This window comes from Colias eurytheme, chromosome 5, assembly GCF_061535395.1.
Source record: "Colias eurytheme isolate Ceu_HAF_F1 chromosome 5, ilColEury1 Martin Lab GWU primary, whole genome shotgun sequence".
NCBI classification, from domain to species: Eukaryota; Metazoa; Arthropoda; class Insecta; order Lepidoptera; family Pieridae; genus Colias; species Colias eurytheme.
In genome coordinates, this window is record NC_142984.1 from 6,285,730 (window position 1) to 6,305,482 (window position 19,753).

Here is a 19,753-nt window from a genome sequence, read left to right on the forward strand (position 1 = left end):
TATCTAAAATAATGTATATAATGTCTGAAAGTTACCTGAATCCCTAATTTGGACGAAACCGAACCCAAATGTATTACCATTAAATTTGACGTTTGTTAGAGATTTTCAACGTTCAACCCGACTCCTAATGTGATATGATCGTTTTCTTTGTTCTTCATCTAACTATATTAACGAACCTAATCGTATTTTGGATTCATTCAATCAAAAGAGATGGAGAAAGAAAAAAAGTTTTGATAGTTTTGTTTGAAGAAAAAAGGGTTTTATTTCATTTAATAATATCTATTTGAATAGATTTATTTCCAATTTGGCTATATCGTTTGTAAATAAAATTAGCTTCACAACACGTATCACGAATTTAATTATACTGCAAAAAGCTTGTGCGTATTATAAAGACAAAAAGAGCAACACAAACCGTTTGATATCTATCAGAATTAGGATTCGTAGCACGTTCGTAGCTGGATCAATGGTATTAATGAGACCCTCGTAGATGTACTCTGATTTGTTTTAAAGGGTTTCCGTAAATAATAAAACTCGATTGCAAACATTAACACTTTATTCAATTCTTCATAATATATTGCATAAAATAAATTATATCATAATTAACTGTAATGAGGGTAGAGAATGCGTATTGTCGTCATGTGAAACCGGTTACTATAAAAATATTATGTACATACTATCTAGTAGATATTCACATAAAAATAGTGTTTTATTACAATATTAAAGTTGAGGTTTTGAGAAGTACACAATAGTTATATATTTAAGGCTGAATTAGGAAAAATTATGTATAAAATTAGAGTCTATCATCACACATGTAGTTTTCCACTTGTTCGCCGCAGGGATGCGTTTTTATTGTTTTCCCATTTGTTAACACCGATGTGGCGTTTGATTCTGGTAAAAAATAATAAAAACAAGTTAAAAATAACATAAGAATTATTAATTTCACTGTCATTAACAAACTCTGCCTTTTTCTGCTAGATTATAGATTTAAAGGAAGTCGAAATATCAGTTGTTATGAATATATCGAAGTTGTTACAAAAAGTAACTAATCTGTTTCCAAATACAGCTTTATTTTAGTAAAAAGGAATATCGAACGTGTTCAATTCATTCTTATCTTTTGAAAAATTGCTTTTATAACTAAGATTAAATCCATAGAAATCTAAATAACAAGACACATAGAAGTGCTGTAATGTCATAATTCGTATGAAAACCGCTGTCGCCAAAATCAACACATTCAAACCGAAAGCTAAACAGTACACACAAGTAAACTATGCCTTTTATTGGACAGCTTGATTTTAGTGAAAACTAACTTATCTATTAAATTAAGCTTTTGAATATGTATCCTAACGCACGAATTTACGGTTTATTTTAGAATAACATCCCTAAGTATATGAGACTTTTTGCTCCAATACGAACAAACGTGATAATAAGAATGGTCGACTGTGTCATTCATTGTTATTTCGATTACTATGGTGACACTCGTAATACTTGTAAATATTCTATAATTTTAAGGAAAAACGGCATTATTTCTAAAAAAAAATATTTTCCGATGAAATATTATTCCTTTATATAGTATAATTACAACTTGTGGAAGAATTTCCGCAATGGGAATTGCTGAAACACACCATGTATACACTCATACGTCTCCAGAGCAACTGAACAGTGACGAATGCACTGGTGATGTGCAAATCACCTGAGTGGCGACAAGGTCACGCACGCTTACGACTTCTAGTGTCTTGTTATTTAGATTTCTATGATTAAATCCAAATAATCATCAACCGAAAAATATAAATCTTGTCAAGGCTTCGTTGTATTCGAATGAAAATTATTCTTAGGTATTCGACTAAAAAAAATAATATTTTGGTCGTTTTCATTAACATTACACGAATGTCATTATTTTCTATAAATATTATTGTCAAATTGGATACAAATAATTTCGTCATATTATTTTCCCGGATGCTAATAATTTTCTCAGAAGGGCAAGAATAGAGCAACGTTACGCAATTTCTCAGGGATGTCAGCAGAAAATTAAATCGGTATTAAATAACCTTGATTGTGACATTCAAAATAAACTCACCATTAGGGGTCAAGGAGCGGGAAATATTGCTCCGTTTACGCGAGTGTCAAGCCCTTGTAAATGAAGACGCTTCCCGGTAATGTTTGTGGCTTCCTGTAACATACAATTGTAGTTTCCAGGGAAAAGGTTATATTTATCATGCCGTGTGTACTGTATTTATTACTAGCTATAGTATTATAGTCTGGGACTTCTTGCGTTGTCTTTATAATAGTCAAGGTCAGTGTCGGTGAACTCTTTGTGATAATATATAAGTGTTTTATACATGAAAACCTTTCTCTATGTATAAAAATTATACAGCTTAATAACGTTCTCAATAACATATTACTAGCTGGAACCCGCGGCGTCTGGCGGTTAGTACATTCCTATCAGCGTAAGAAAGCATGGCATATGTGAGACTATAATCTATCTCCATATCAATTTTCATACAGATCGAATCAGCTGTTTTTGCGTAAAGTAGTAACAAACGCAAATTTGTCTTAAATGGTAAAAAATAAAGGACTAGGTTTTCAGTAAGTTCAGTATTTCGAGTTTAAATAAAGTAAAGCCAAGCAAACCATTTGTTAAGCGATAAAGCCTACGTTATATTATACAATGCCTCCTTTGTGGTTGAATTAGAATGAGCTATTCAGATAATGTGATTGTCAACGTTAATACAATAGTACATGTTCAAGTATAATAATTAATCATTTAAACTAAATGTGATTGTCGGTAATAGACCTATTTATTTAAATATATACACATTTGGAATCTTTTGAAACAAAAGAAACTGAAATCCTCTAAAATGATTAAAAAAAATGTGTGCATGTACTAGTGTACACACGTAAGAAGTGAAACTTCTTTATGACTTTACTTTTCAAAAAATAATTTACTATAGGCAATTTTACAGAAATACGTCGATAGGGATCACGCGTGATAGGGATAAGAAAAAGATGGCGCGTAACGGAAAAATGTCTCGCGTAACGAAAAAATGTTACACTAAATTTTTTTCCAACCCCGATAAAGAAGTTTCACTTCAAAAACATAGCGATATAAATTTGTAATATTTAATATTTAAATTCATAGAAAGAAACCTGTATACAATTAACACGTTTGTGTATTTTAATTAACGTCGCAATGTAGGTACTAATGTGTAGTTACCTACTAATAACAGCTGCAACAATTCCTACAGTAGCTAATGAAAATGCTACTATGCAATTTGTATTTCATAATTCAATTTTCCTTTGAATCGTAAACAATGCATACATAGGGTTAATGCACTAGAAATGTGTATCTAAATAATACAAGTTATCTAAACAATAAAGGTAGTAATATGTTATGTATGTTTAGGTATGTTTTGGAGTGAAATTGTTTTCAGAAAACGATGACGTTTGGTCGAGTTTTGCTCATTACCAAAGAAATGCAGTTAATTGGTAGTGTGTGTTTGTTCTAAATGAAAAATGTTCCACATCAAAAATTTTAAAGTATCTTTACTCGAAAATGTAAAAGACCATCAAGATCTTTAAAAGTCAGTTCACTGACTTAAACTCAAACACATTCTTTCGAAAGGTGTATTTGACTAACAATCCGCAAATCCGCACAACCATAAAATGGGTTAAGGGAAATTTCAACGAGGAAAGAATTTGAATAAAACATTCTTTGTATTTGCGTTGAACTTTAACTATTTTTAGGCACATTTGAGTGAAGAATGTTGATATAAACACCCACATCTGCTATATCTATAAGTAATTCAATACAAGCATTTAAACGAAACAATTTAACCATTTTAAAACATAATATACAATTATAAATACCTACACACCACGATAACTGAAATAAGTAATCGCTTTTAGCTTCCGTATATTCCGTATAATTAAGTGAATTGAAAACTGGATTACTCACCAGAATACGACTTGTTCATTTCTAATTGCTTCTTAAAGTCATTAGGTGTGTTCGTTTTCACCGAGCGACACCAGCAGAGAACTAAGCGAAAGTATATCCGAAACCTGTTGAAAGATATTTGTAAAAATAAACGTGTAGTTAACGCAGAATAGAATATTTAATATGTATATAAATTTAGAATTTTTAATACTAAAATATTCTGGATTCCCCTTTACGTATAACGAATGAATCAAAATGTATAGTATTTTTATATGAATCGTTAAAAAATATACTTAACAACAGAAAATGTGAAAACAGAAAACATACAAATATAAGTTTCACCCTTTACGTATTTTGTATCTAATTAGGTTAAGTTTAGTTATTCTATCAGAATGTAATTTCTTAACACATAACAATCGAATTCTCTTCGGAACATTCAGCAAAAGAACTTTCCTACTCCAATCGGCTCATACAGGTATGTTAATGATTACGAAGCTAAGAATACTAAACGAAGAAACCGAAATCAAATCAGTTGGTAGCGAAACATTTTCCACAGAAATTTATTCAAAGTATTCTGTTTGTATTAAAATGTATTCAAGAATCCATTCGGTTTTTCACGATTATTAAAACGTGTTGTTGAATGAAAAACAAATGAATAAACTGAAAACAATCTTCCAAGTCTTCAACATAATATAAAATAATACAAGTACCTATAGGCTTTAACTATGTAATGTTAAGTGTTAACTATGCTCTGAGCGTTATGGTAATAATATATTCCTCGATAAATGGGCTATCTAACACTGAAACTATTAAAAAACCGGACCTGGAGTTCCTGAGATTAGCGCGTTGAACAAAAAAAACTAATGCTTTATAATATTATTATAGACTATAAGAAGTGTATAACAATATAAATACTTACTTATTACTCATCCAATAATAAATCAGCGGATTGAACATCGAGTTGGCCATGGCCAGCCAATAGAAGGCCAAGTATATGTGCTGTGCGAATGGCGCAGAAGCAAGCGCCTGGTGGTGGTATACAAGCACGAAGTACGCATGGTACGGGAGCCAGCAGAGCGCGAATACCATCACCACGAGGACGAACATTCGTACCACCTGAGAGAAGTATCTTTATATAAGAAACTGGTGTGCACCCCGCCTTCGCCGTTGGTACACATTTGACCAAAGAAATTCTTTATCGGCTCAAACACAACACTTATGATCATCACATGGTCAAATGCAGAGGTTAAAATTCTATAAAAGATATACAGATAAACATTATGTATAATATTTTATAAAAAGTTTATTTACGTATATAATAAAACATCGACAAGAATTATAATTATTATTAAAAAAACAAAATACCCGACTGCACACTAAAAAAAGAGTAAAATTTTTATCCCGTGGGACTTTTAGGATAAAATGTATCCTATGACACTCCCGTAATCAAGACAAATCTAACGATACCTCATACATCAAAACCCATCAAGCCGTTTAGGCTACAGGTGGTCACAAAGGAAAAGACATACATACATACTTACATACACTCGAAAAACATTACCCTCCTTCTTTGGCAGTCGGGTAAAAAGACTTTTTACTGGAAACCTTTTAGCATAAAGATAGTATTTCTATCGATAGGAAAAATTTGCATGTATTATTTGAATGGAAGGAATTGCGTATTTCCAAACTATACATAGCCAGAACGCAACCATAGGAAACTGCTCGTGTATACTTTGTAATGCTGTTTTTAAGTTTGTTATTACAATATATACACGAATTTTGCGTACTGATCGTGTATACTTTGTAACGCGGATGCTTGCTTCTTCGTTCCAAACTATACACGATCAGTACGCAAAATATGTATAACTAAATATAGCTAACATCACTTACGCTTGAGCGAAATAATAAATATAAAGGCAATCAAAGACTTGTACTACATATCTTCTTTTATTCTTCTTGATTGATTCAGTAAAATATGGAATAAAAATATTATTAGGTAAGCTTAGAAAAATAAATAGGTAACAGATATTATAAGGGTTACCTATGGGTTAGGTTAGGTTCGTGTTTTTTTTAACTACACAAAAATAGGAGACCCGCGAAGCGGGGCTCCGTCGCCTCGCAACCGTCTTCTTCTGGACTTATTAGATTCTTACATTTTAGCACTATTGTCAGTTGTAAGTCGTGCAGTATAGTCGGGAACGAAGACACAAGCATCCTCGATACAAAAAATATACGATCAGTACGCAACATTATATACACAATACACATGCATTTTAATAATAGATTTCAAAACAGCAATACAATAATATAAACGCGAGCAATGGAAAGACGCCGCGCTTACTCCGAAACATACACGATTAGTCCGCATGCGTACTGGCGCTGTATGTTTTGGAGCGCTATTCTTACTTACTTCACTACAAAGTATACGCGAGTATTTGCAAGTATTTGCGTACTGCTGTTGTATAGATTGGAAGAACTTTGTAAAAAAGTTATTTCCAAACTATACGTGATTAGTTTCACACCGTTGCGTACTGGCCTTGTATAGTTTGGAAAGACGCGAAGGAATTTCTTCGGCATTTGAATTTTGAATAGGAAGTGGTTTCTATCATAATGAACTTTGAAGGAATTTTTCATCTATAAAAGTACATAAGGTGATGTATATGTGAAAAACCTTAAAAGTGAAGATATATTTTTACACTACATAAAATTCTTATAGAGAAATTACCTGTTTAATAAAAAGGTGTAGATATATTATGTTTAGCTTCGTCATCAACTTGAATAAAGGTAAAAACAAATTATGTAGGTACTCATGTTATCATAAAACGTCGTAACGTCCCTAAAAAATTGTGTAGTACCTAGCTAGTAAAATAACAACCAAGGTGAGATTTTATTACCTCTTTGTGTCATCTTATTACGTATGTCCTTGACTCATATTTATTATATTTTTATATACTAGCTTTTCGCCCGTGGCTTTATCGCGTTTTAAAAGAAAAACCCGCATAGCTTCCGTTCCCGTGAGATTTCCATGATAAAACCAATGTGTTAATCCAAGTTACCTTCTATGTTCGTCCTAAATTTCATTGTAATCGGTTCAGTAGTACTTGCGTGAAAGAGTTACAAACATACATACATCCATCGTCACAAACTTTCGCATTTATAATACTAGTTAGGATATGGGATTTTAAGTTCTCTCCTGTGATTACCTGAATTTGTGAAACTTATATGAAATAATCATCTTTAATAGTGTTTCCCTGCTATATACAGGGTGTCCCACTATTGGTATACTAAGCGCGAAGGAACTTGTAGTTTTGCATACACTGATCACGTAAAAAATACTTAAAAAAAAAATTACGTCCAAAATTTTTTGCTAAATTTTTCCTGAAAATCCATGTTTTCTTCTCTAGCTTCGCGCAGCCGGCATATACCGCTTCTCTTATATGAGCATTTTATCTATGAGAACATAATCTTAAACGATAGCTCACGTGCTGGTGGCAAAGTTGGGCGGCTCGCTTGTTATGGGTGTACACATAGAGTTTTAAGAATTCATCTATTTGAAAAAAAAATGAATCTGAAATTTTTTAATTATTTTTTACGTACTCAGCGTATGCAAAACTATAACCTCCTTTGAGCTTAGTATACCAACAGTGGGACACCCTGTATATCTCACATAATAAATCAGCAAAGTTAGAACAAATAAACTTTCTATACACGTGTTGCTCTCGGCAAATTCTATATAAGTTTCATAAACTTCCTTAAAAGCTACAATAAAATTTTCTACTACTCCCCTTCAATGCTTCATTACTTTATTCTTTATCTACTAGTTAAAACACCGTTTTTTAAACCTTTGATTTCAAAAGAGTGATTTTACTCTATATGTAGAGCTTTTTATATTTTTCTCCATTTTCCTTATTGGAAATACCTCGGTTTCCTGGCATTTTGGTATTTTGGCACGTTATCAAAGTTAAAGATGACATCGCAGACACGAATATGGGAACATTACTTAAGCACACACATTAAATAATAAATGCTCCGTACTGTTCACGTTAGACTAATTTTAACTAAACTAATTCCACAAGACGCCATTATACTCTCCCATTTCTCTGAGAACTGTTAATACCTGAGCAACCTTTATGTGATAAGCTCATAGCATTAATAGCGATTGCCTGTTTATTACAATTATTGTGTGTTAATGTTTAGTGTACTATCATTTAAAAATGTTAACATTAATATAAGTATCATTACGTTCTGAAAAAGCAATACATAACTTCAAATTTAGTTAAAAATATATCTTCTCACTTATACCCATATAGACCTATAAGTAACAAAAACGTTTAACGTACCCAAAGTAAACAAAGTTCGTTTGATCCCCTACCCTTAAGTCGATATAAAAATAAAAATATTTACCTTTCTCTTAGCTCGAACGACTTGCATCTGATGAAATGTACACTCTCCTATAGTCCTGCCCCGTAGCGCCTCGCTCATGCGGGCATATGCCCACACCATGACCGACATCGGCAGGACATACGTCACACCCAAGAATACCAAGTTGTAACTAGAAGTAACCATAAAAGAAGAAATAATGTTTAATGGAAGTGTGAACCTTCTTAGAGGTGAACGTAAAGGGTCGTATTTGTAAAATTATAAAACAACTAACATTATAATATATAGATACCTAAATATATAAAACTTAAGTTTAAGGGATGACTCTATACTTTTATTGATAAGCGATGTACTTCTAAGCATGGATATTTTTATGAGAGAAAATGAAGAAGCAAATAATAATAATTAGGGAGTAAATTACATTGAAATGCTTGACAGATGCAGTTATATATGTTTCGGTTATTTGTAATAAATGTAATAAAATGTAATAAAAAAAAGGAAAGAAAATGAAACAATGAACATTTAAGCGTTCCTAACGTTAGGAACGCTTAAATGCACAGAAAAGAGTGGAGAAATATAATGTATATAGTACAAACAAATTCAAACATTTTTGTATTCAAAGGAGACCCGTTTGAAATAACTTTAAATTTGAAAGCGTTGGAACTTTTAATTTAAAGTGAATGTTTCTACGTTTGCTCGAAGGACCAACCGTTTTGAAATGTAATAAAGGATAACAATAAAATTGTTTTCCTTTGAACTGTAGGTTAGGTTAATTTTATTTTATAGTAAGTATCATTTGAGGGATTGAAAATTAAATACCATAATAAGGAAAATTATTGCTGAGTAATTTTACCCTTAATAATGTTTCCTATAAAGATTAAATTAAAAAATAACTACTAATGTTATTTTTGCAGATGTTTTCTTAATATTCAGCAAAATAACGTATATTTATTTATGAAAAAAATAAAGTGGTTCATAAATAAGCTTTTTCAAATAAAATTCTACAACATTACCGGTAGGATCAATGTTATCAAGAGTTATTTATGGTCGAGTTCAAATTATACCCTTTTTTATATGAAAAGAAATCGAGGCATACGTATTTGAAAAGGACGCTAGTATAATGGTCATATAAATAGCATACTCAAATGGACATAGAGATTCGGCAATGTGCGTTGAAGATTTATTTATTTTAAATGAACCCGAGAATTTAATGCTAGCCTCTTATAAGAGATAGAAAGTCGCCCACGAGGCCTCCGATATCGGTTAACGATTTCCGTCAAAAATGTTACTTGAAACCGCGCAATTTAATACCTTCTCAAACTAAACCTACCTATTTATTCAATTAGACTTCTTGAGCATGAATTTCTACGAAAAGATTACTAACTAAATTACCTAAATCTTAGTCCGTTATCAAACAAAATTTGAGAAGTTGATATAGTTAAAAGGGTTGTATTATTATTTTCTCCTTAAACATATTATCATACCAGTAGTCTGTCTTTGATGTGGGGTAACTTCCATCCGGCCATTTCATAAAACATATTTCACGCTCGCCGTTAATGTACCTTAGAAAAAAACCTTTATTAGAATTTTTTAAATACATAGATAGAAAATAACATTGCTCTGTACATACATATATTTTTTATAGTCTTATTACTAACGTAGACATGAAAATGATAAGGCAGTTCTTTATGAAATCTTATATGTATAAGTGTTAAAAGATATTAGGTAATTAAAGTTGATTGATATCTTAAAAAAATAAAGTAAAAGTTATTTAACAAGATTAACAAATATCAACTCGTTAACTAAATCCCCTGACACGAAAGGGCTTTAAAAGAAAAAGACGATTTGTTTGTTAGACTTTTAAATCCATGTCACTTTCGTAGAAGACGAACAAATCTTAATTAAAATTTCATCTTTTAGGCAGTTTGTCAGGTGTTTTATAAAAAGGTATCCTTGAAAAATATTTGACATATTTTACGTAAAAATTTTAACCAAGCAAAAATATTTAATTAAAAATTAAATCTAATTGGAATGTCCCATCAGTCAAAAATAAAGCGTAATAATGATTCTGTTAAATTTTGTGTTAAGGGTTGTTAGAATTTGTTTAACGATCAGATTAACATAACTTTTAAGGAAAATTTAATTTCAAATCATATCAGTTCTATGCTTAAAATTAATTAGGTAAGGATATATCTTCTGATTTTACAGAAATCCAATGCAAGGTGAAACAATATTAACTTATAAGCAAATTATGTTAAAATAAATGTATTAACTTATAAGCAAACATTGAAAATTTCGTATTTCGTCTAGCCTCGTGTTAGTCGTTTTAAAGATTCACTTTATAATGGTAAAATATTTTGCCGTGTAGTTTTGAATTACATCATAATAAGAAATAAATTATTACTTACTTAAGTTAGGTTAGACAGCGTTTATATTTAAACAAGGGATTTGGAGACGATAAAATGCAAGTTAAAAGAATATACGGTGAAACTCGGTTTCCGTTTAACATCGAATTTTAAGCGATCATTTTATTTTCATAGTTTTCGATCCTTCAAAACCACAAAAGTGATGACGTCATTTTATAACATAGAGAAAAAGTCTCCTCATGTAATGTTTGCCAAGTTGAAGGAATGCCATAAACCGAGGATCATTTCCTTGTTTTATACAATCTTTTTACAACCAATTGCAAAAAAAGTCCATATAACCTTGAGTGCAATGATATAAAAATAGTATTAATTTAGATGTGAGTAAATAAAATTATTTTATGACATTTTCATGGCTCTTGGGAACTGTTATGTATTAATAATATTATTTCTACAATTCGCCTTTCTAACAAGCTTTGAATAAAATTTATTTTGAGGAATATACAATGTGAATCTTCAGTATGAAAGTAAATAAAATACAAACAAGTAAAATATCTACAATTAATAACTCTTACTGCTCTACTATTTAAACAATAATTTCGTACTTCATCTAAGCCTTTAAATATCATGAAAATAATAAACTAAATGCACTTCACATTACAAAATACTCACTTTTTCTTATACGTGTCAGAATACAAAAGGCTCGGAAGGGCCAGTAAGGCGCTTGCGAACCAAACAGTTAACAATACCGCGCGAGCCATGCGACGACTTAATCTGTGCTGCAGAGGCTTCACAATCGCGACGTATCTGGGCATAAATAAATAAATTATTAAACCCTTATAAAGCTGCAAAAATGCACCCTAAACTCGAAAATTTCAGAAATAAAATCATAGGTCAAAAGTACAAAAGTCAAAAGTAAAACTTCTTTAGGTGCATGGAGTAAGGCGACGATTTTGGTATCTTTGAATCTTGCCAAAGAAGTTTCACTTCTGACACGTGTGCTCGGCACATATGCTCGTTTTTTTTATTATATTGTTGCAAAAACTCAAAAAATGTGTGCGTGTACTAGTGTACACACGTAAGAAGTGAAACTTCTTTATGACCTTAATTTTAAAAAAATAATTTACTACCTAACTATATGCAACTTTAAAGAAATACGTTGAATCACGCGTGGTGGGGATAAGAAAAAGATGGCGCGTAACGGAAAAATTTCACTAAATTTTTATCCAACCCCGATAAAGAAGTTTCACTTCAATAATACACTTAAAATATAAGTAGATACATTTATTAACACACTTAATTATAAAGTGGCGAATACATTAGTTTCAAAGTTGCTAAATGCCCTTAATCATATGAATTTAATACTAATGTGTCAACTGCACGCGTCTGACTCAAGTTAACTTATAGCTATTAGTTTTACTGGTTACCCGTGGGAAATTACACCAAATTACACGAATATTCCTTTTTATAGCAAATTGGTCTTTAGAATATGGAAACTTTTTATTTCTAAAAATTTTGATAAACTTTAAAAGTTCATTTAATAAATACCTAATAGTTTTGCGAACTAATTTTATATTCTAAATTCTACTTCTATTTTAAGTATAATTAGTAAGTATGTTGTACTGTTTTTTAACTATTTTTCATGTTTTCAATCGATACAAATATTATGAAATAACCTTTAAACCTATAAAGTGAGAGGCAATCAAGACAAGATAATTACAAAATTAAAGATAAAAATGAGCCTTATAAGTGTCACGTACAAAACCAATATCTATTTATACAAAACGTATTTCCTTGAGGGAAATTGAATTTAAATCGTGTTACTTAAACATTTTTACGGTAATTAGATCATTTGGGTGGTTCTCTTTTTTATAAATTAATCCAACATAGGTATAATACATTGCAAAGAGCATCAGTAAGACACTTAAAACTTTATCAATTAACCAACAAAAGATTCCAAATAATAAATAATGTCCGCGTAAAATTGGGCAGTAAAAAGTAATAGTGATCTTAATTTTGGAGGTTAATTTGCGAATCAAGCACACCTGTTCGCTCGTAACATCTGGTTTCTTGAAAAACATCAAATAAAACAATTTTATTGAGGAAATCAAATCTAACGGTATCTATAAGGCAACGAGATTTTATATTTTAGCATAGAGGTGATGATTTCAATTATTTATTAATGGGATAGCAGTTTTATAATGACGTGGTAATTGCTATTTGAATCGTGGTTATAGTATTACTGCAAGTATAAAAAAAGAAAAAATATTGAAGTAAATATTTCATTAGATTAAGGGTAGGTACATACCAAATTATAATAATTAATTTCAGAAACTCATAGCTTTTAAATTGATCGCTCAATTGTGAAATTATTCCGTATTAAGTTACAATCCGTAGTAAATTAACATTATACCTGCTATAAAATACGAGAGTGTACTATGAAAGTTATAATAAATGTATAAAACATAAATGAATATTTTCCAGAAAGCAGTATCATTCGCAATCTAGTTCTCATATTATATTGCCCATATTTGACGTAGTTTAAGTACCAAAGCTCTTGTTTCAGAACTTATACAAGAGTTTCAGACCGTACATTACCTACTTGTACTATTTTTAGAAATAATACTGTACCATCAAATTGAAGAAGGTCAGACCGGGGTTTTTTCCTTACTTTATATGGATTTAAGTCATACTAAAACAACAACATAAAATTGTGAACAATGTTGACATTTTGATGTTCTTATCATATTGGTTGTACAGCTAGAGTATTCTCATAATAAACATAAGGTAGAAAATGTTATGTTAGGTTACTATGAACGTAGTAATATTACTATATTACCGCGACGTAGTAATTAGTGGAATTGTTGCAGAATGTTCAACAATCTTCAAGATCGTTTTGCGGTCATACTGTTCTGTTAGTAAGACAATTTATCAGTTCAACTTTAATTGAAAATACGTTTCAATAAACTTAATATCAACATCAAACATACAATTTTCATATTAGTTGTACCTACATATCGGTAGAGTATAAATTATGTAGCACTTTTTTTTAATTCCTTATAAAACCATTAACAAGAACTCTCTAAAAGAGATATAATTTTGCTGTTAATTGAAAATAGCATACTTTTTAGCTGTGAATATTAAAAAAAAATATTGTATCTAAATTATCTTACCTGTCCACAGTAATTGCGACGAGAGTGAACACCCCGGCGGAAACAGTCAGATTTGCAGTAAAATTGCTCGCCGTGCATGTCATAGATCCAAATGGCCAATTTGCTGTGACCAGGAAAACGAAGTTTGGTGCTCCATTTAGTGATGCCATGAGAAGATCTGCTACAGCCAAGTTCACGAGAAAACAGTTGGTAACTGTCCTCATCCGACGGTGTGCTACGAAAACATTAAATGTTCATAGAATGTATCAACTTTTAGTACTAAGTAATTATAAAGAAGAAACCACATACGATTAGATTTTTGTACATACATAATACCTATTATATAAATTAAATACGTTAAAAAAGAATTGGGACCTACTCTTTTTATTATCTTGAGCAGTAAAATTAATATTGAAATATACCTCCATATTATAATATATAATGAGTACCTCTCAGTACTTAAACAATACAAGTTAAATCGATTATTGAAGACTTTTAATACCTAAATATTCCGCGAATTAAACGCTGTATCGTAATTATTTTCTGACTTGCTCAGGTTGAAAATTGATTTCCTTAACCTGCCGAGAGGTTCAAATACCTTCATATTTCAATATCAACACTCGAACAATACGACAAGTATTAGCAATTCATAAATACATAGAATTAATAAGATAAAACGTAATCGCGATTCAGCAAAAATGAAATAAATTCTAGGAATCTATAAATGGATTTGCTTGTACATTGTTGGAGTTTATTGAACCAATTGATATTTTACACTCAAAATTGTTAATTTATAATATAATATTATATATATACAATAAGACAAAGTAAACAAAATAATATTCATGACAATTACCTATACAACTATTCATAAGCATATGCGAACATTATTATTACCTATTTCCAAACACGCATTTCGTATCCAAGATACGAATACTGTGATAATTTCCAACTTTAGCTTCCCTTTAATTGTCTTATTATTATTTTACTATGTGATTCCCATTTCCTCCTAATCATTGGCACGCACAGCCCATAAAGTATATCTACATTTTATTTCATTCCGTATTTGTCCTTTAACACGTTAACATATAATTTCTAGAACAGTAAACAATTCCCTACCTTAGCACTTATCTTAGAATAACATTAGGACTAAGAGCATTTCTTGATATTTCCATTTCATTTACAATAAAGTACCTACAGTCAGTTGTTACTTGTTACGTAACGTACGCACGTAAAGATATATAAATTGTCAAATAATAATAACAAACAGTCAAAAACCTTAAATAGGATTTTTAATAGCCATACATACATAGCGGCACTGTGCTTCAGTTCACAATGGTACTTAGGCATAAATAGGCATAAATGTGCTGAAGTACTCACCCAGTACAATCCAAATGACGAGAGTATTTCCCAACACAGCCAGGAGCAGCATTACAGCAAACACGACGAACCAGGCTAATTGCCCCCACCACGGCGGGACGTATGGCCTCTTCCCCAATCCCATACAATTACTGAGAGTCACCCTAAAATATGAGCTTCATTACAAAGACATATTAATACAAATTTAAAATAAAAATCCTACGTCGTTGCAAAGCTCAGCAATATTTTCAAATTTCAGTAATTAATTTTGTTGGAATAATTAAAAATCGGGAGTAGACATATTTTTAGATAAAAGAAGCACATAGAGAACGGTATGATTTTTATTGATATCGTTTTAAATAGTATATCCGTTTAAATGCTACCAATTACCATACAACTGATATACCTACACACAAGCATAAAATATTTCATCTACCATCACTATCTACTATCTATAATACTACTATGTACCACTTCCTTTTTGCATCGGGGTTTAAAAGTACAATTGAATATCACATTCTTCCAAAAGAAACGTTAACACAGAGTTTATCTCTGTCCATGGAAAACAAAGAAAATTAATTAGGCCTATTTCCTTCCGAAGAAAAGAACAAACATAACTTGGCCTTACCCACCCTACCCACCACACCCTATTGTAAGCGTGTCACAAAATGTCATCTATCTTTTGTGCAAACAAAAATTAATATTCGTTGTAGGTAAAATCAAGAATAAAATGTATAAATAACTAAGTAATTTCCCGCGCACAGGTGTTCTAGTAAAAATGATAAATGACTTAAGTTTTAGGCATATCTTTTATCAATCAACAAAAGTAAGAAATGTATTTAAACTTTCTGAAATAAATCTTATCTGATTTTTATAAATTTGTGCTTATTGCCATCAGCTTCTTTTATTCCTTATGAACAAATTTGGTTGTTTCAAATTTGTTTCAGTAAATCACAAAGAGCGCGAGCATTTAGAGAGCTTGCAACAAATAAATAAAGTTACGTCTCATAAATAAGATTTCAGCACAATTTTTAAACCCCATAGTGATGTAAATAAAACCGCTCTTTAGAGATTCGGATTTCGCACCCTCGAAATGACCTTGGGGATTCTTTGTGTAACTTTAACGTTTCCGGCAACGAATTTAGGGCATGAGACTATAAAATTCTGCAAGATATAAAAGTGTTACAAGTCATTTGTTTCGTGGGTAACAACAGTTTAGATCCGATATGGCGACACATGGACGTTTTGTAAATCTTGCTAGACTTTAAAATATTTTACTTGAATTTCCTGTATTCTCAGCTAGAGCTATTTCTATGAAATTTTTATAATCTACACTACTACAATTCGTTAATTAAACATTTTAAGACATGACCAAATATAGATACTATTTTTTCTAGACTCTATTTCTAAGGCATTCTAATAATCCAATTGTAGTTATTGCGAAGGTGAATATCAAATAATAAACATAACATAGAAATAGAAACAACGTAAGTAGGTAGGTAACTTGTAGGTAATGTTCTAATTTCTATGTGTTTATATGTAGATATTAAGAAAGGCGATGCGTGTAACCTAGCCATTTAATTGCGTGTAGAATGAATTTGAGGCCTGACCTGTTGAAGTAATTTATGTTTGACCTAAGCGATAAAACCGAATTATTGTTTAATGCTTCAGTTATATGAGGAAAATAAATTGAATTCTAGATCTTATTGTTCAAGAATATTGCTTCTTTTCTTTCATAGGTTTTCATATCTACGTATAGGTATTAATAATATTAACTTGGCTAGTTCACATATCTATCATAATTCATATCTAACATATTACATACGTTATTTATTTTTATACGCATACAAAAAAAAATTCAAACATATGTATTATCTCATCATAATATCGCCTGTAATCGCTTGCCAGTAATATATCCACATTGCTTTTGATATATTTAGTGATGACATAATATAAGCACAAAATTGAGGGAGTATAAAATTCTCTTCTATCTAATTTAGTACCTATTAGGTTAGTACAAAATATAATTGCGAAATTCCAACATTATCCGTCGATACAGACATCATGCTTATTTGGAATCCAATTAAAATTCTTGCTGCCAAATAACTTTATGCACGAAGTACTTACGTACCTATTTGTAATATGTATATTGTGTAGTGCATTGGGGAACACCAATTCAGAGGATCATTGCAGGTATAGCATAATAATAATAAATAAATAATTATGTATATTAGTTCAAACTATCACTAGCTACGTTTAACTCTTACACGAAATATATCTTATCATCTTTAATTACCCCAATGCAACTTACTTCTAGGAAAATTTATAATACATAAATTTCATAATTCACAGTAGATATGATACAAAATAAAAAAGTTGTACGTAGATGTACGCTACAGATTGTTTATTGCGTAATTACATAAAGTAATGCTACTCAGAGGAAGCATTTCCTTGAATTGGTCGTCACTTAAATGTAGCAGTGCTTTCATATTTTATTCTTTATCATTTTGTATAGCTATGAATTTTAAAGTTCACGGTTATGTAGGTACTTTCATCAATAGTAAAAATTATAGTTTATTCAAACATCAAACATTAGATTTTAGTGTAAGTGAAAATGCTGAAATTGAGTTATAATCGTGTGTTAAAAAGCTTTTATGAATAATGCTGATAAAAGCTCTAGAAGATTTCTGTCAAATTTTTGATGGAACAATTTACATAGGTAAAGCATAGTGTAAATATATAATAGAAAGGTTTATTTAAAATCGATTATGATATTTTATGATATTTATAATGTTTTCAAAAACAATATTCTTCTTCTTAATATTTTAATTTCAGTAAAATTAAAAAGTGAAGCCATTCCCATATCTAACAATACTCGCGATGGACGTAGGCTGTTTATCAACAATTTGAAATGGTCCGCCATTTTATCATGATTGACAACTGAAATCCTCTACCCCAATTAATTAACGAAATTAATTGCAATGTACATTTAGTCTGTCAGTCTGCTGTCGCTTCCATAACGTTTATTTATGGCACCATTACACTTATTATGATTAAATTTTTATTTTTAAACTTGAAATAAAGTTATTATCTTCTTTTTTCTTAATTAAAAGTTTATATCAATGCATAAGAAGGTAGGAAAGAAGGTAAACCTAAGAGTCACATTTACGCTCTACCATTTATTACAAATTAAAATGAACAATTTTCATTATTCTGAACTCCAACGACTTTAAATATACCTGGCTTATTTCAAATAACCATAATCGTTTCCTTTGGAGAATAATGGGTCCTCCGTGCTGTTGAAGAGGGATTTTGATTACCTTGTAGGAAATATCCTTACCTATTACAATATTCCTCAAAATATTTTTATGGTACAGAAAGTTATCAAGAAGATATTACGGACAGAAGGCGGGGACGGCAGAGCTTTGCAACTTTGACCCTATCAATTGCCAAACTGTATATCAATTTATCTTGTATTGTTATCATTAAGCTCTATAGTTTTCATTAAATACATCGTATAGATACTTACTTATCTAGATTTATTGATATAAAAATATACCTAGGCATATATCTCATACTTACTTTAAGGAAATATCCTCATGTAATTGTTTGGGCAGTAAATCCAGAATTTGCGTCACGTTCAAATTTTCCCATGACAAATCCCGTCCGAGAATCTGCTGCGTGCAGTTCAGAAACGTTTGTATGTGCTCTTCTGAATCCATTGTAAGTACACTACTTTAAAACACACATAACAAAGACACTATTGTACACAATATCTATTTTGATACACTAAAACACACGACTCGCATGTTACATTAGAAATAATTTATTTCGATATATTCCATTCCTCGTAGCACTATGACTTGATGAAATCTTTTTGGAATAGGGTTAGGAAATTGAATCAGTTTTCGGCTAATCTACGTGCTTCCTACAAAAATAACTTTTATTGTTACTGTTTATTACTGAAATGTTTGCGAATTTTCGTCGTAAAATCTAGTTAGATTATTACGAGATATTATGTTTTATGATTTGTTAATGGAAATATTAGCAGCTCTGCGTTTATCTTATTGGAGCGATGGCAACCATCACTTTAAAAAAATTATCTGGTTTAGTTTTGACAAAAAATTATGGTTATTTGCCTTAACAATCAACATAGTCGTCATTTAGTTCTACATAGTCCATTGAAATTTTACATTTTTTAGGCCTGACCTTGCGTTTTTTAGAGGACGCAATTTTATTTTTTTTATGTGTAGGGGGGTCAGTGTGAAGCTAAAACCAAGTTTGTGGGGTCGCCACCCTTGTCCCATGGCTGCCATCTTGAAAATAGTGGTTGAAATGGTTTTAACGATATATCTCTTAAACGATTTATCTGATAATAAAACAATGTTAACATTATTTGTTGCAAATTAAATTCTCTACAACTTTGATTCAGTAACTTTTTGTCGTAGAACTAGATTCAAGATGGCGGCCGTGGGACAAAGGTGGCGACCCCACAATGGTGATAGCTTCACACTGACCCCCCCTACACATCAAAAAAATAAAATTGCGTCCTCTAAAAAACGCAACCC

At 30.9% G+C, this 19,753-nt stretch overlaps 1 protein-coding gene across 1 annotated transcript; it reads right to left on the bottom strand.

Annotated features, from left to right (window-relative positions):
• Positions 1–545: 545 nt before the first annotated feature.
• Positions 546–19,121, bottom strand: LOC149908492 (tachykinin-like peptides receptor 86C). Its single transcript, XM_090102289.1, has 10 exons — positions 18,768–19,121; positions 15,207–15,349; positions 13,848–14,061; positions 11,347–11,481; positions 9,796–9,873; positions 8,336–8,483; positions 4,851–5,047; positions 3,953–4,056; positions 2,075–2,167; positions 546–888 (listed from the first exon to the last, which is right to left on the bottom strand). Exons 1-9 carry the CDS (start codon positions 18,905–18,907, stop codon positions 2,121–2,123), a joined length of 1,206 nt encoding a protein of 401 aa, XP_089958415.1. The 5' UTR covers positions 18,908–19,121; the 3' UTR covers positions 546–888; positions 2,075–2,120.
• Between the last annotated feature and the right edge of the window lie 632 nt (positions 19,122–19,753).

Excerpts from the sequence above, each read along its gene's own strand:
- LOC149908492 (XM_090102289.1), bottom strand. The coding sequence starts at position 18,907 with ATGGATTCAGAAGAGCACATACAAACGTTTCTGAACTGCACGCAGCAG. Across the intron at positions 9,874-11,346 it reads TCTGACACGTATAAGAAAAA|GTACATTAACGGCGAGCGTG; the intron begins GTGAGTATTTTG and ends TTTTTTTCTAAG. Across the intron at positions 5,048-8,335 it reads TCGTTCGAGCTAAGAGAAAG|GTGGTACGAATGTTCGTCCT; the intron begins GTAAATATTTTT and ends TACTTCTCTCAG.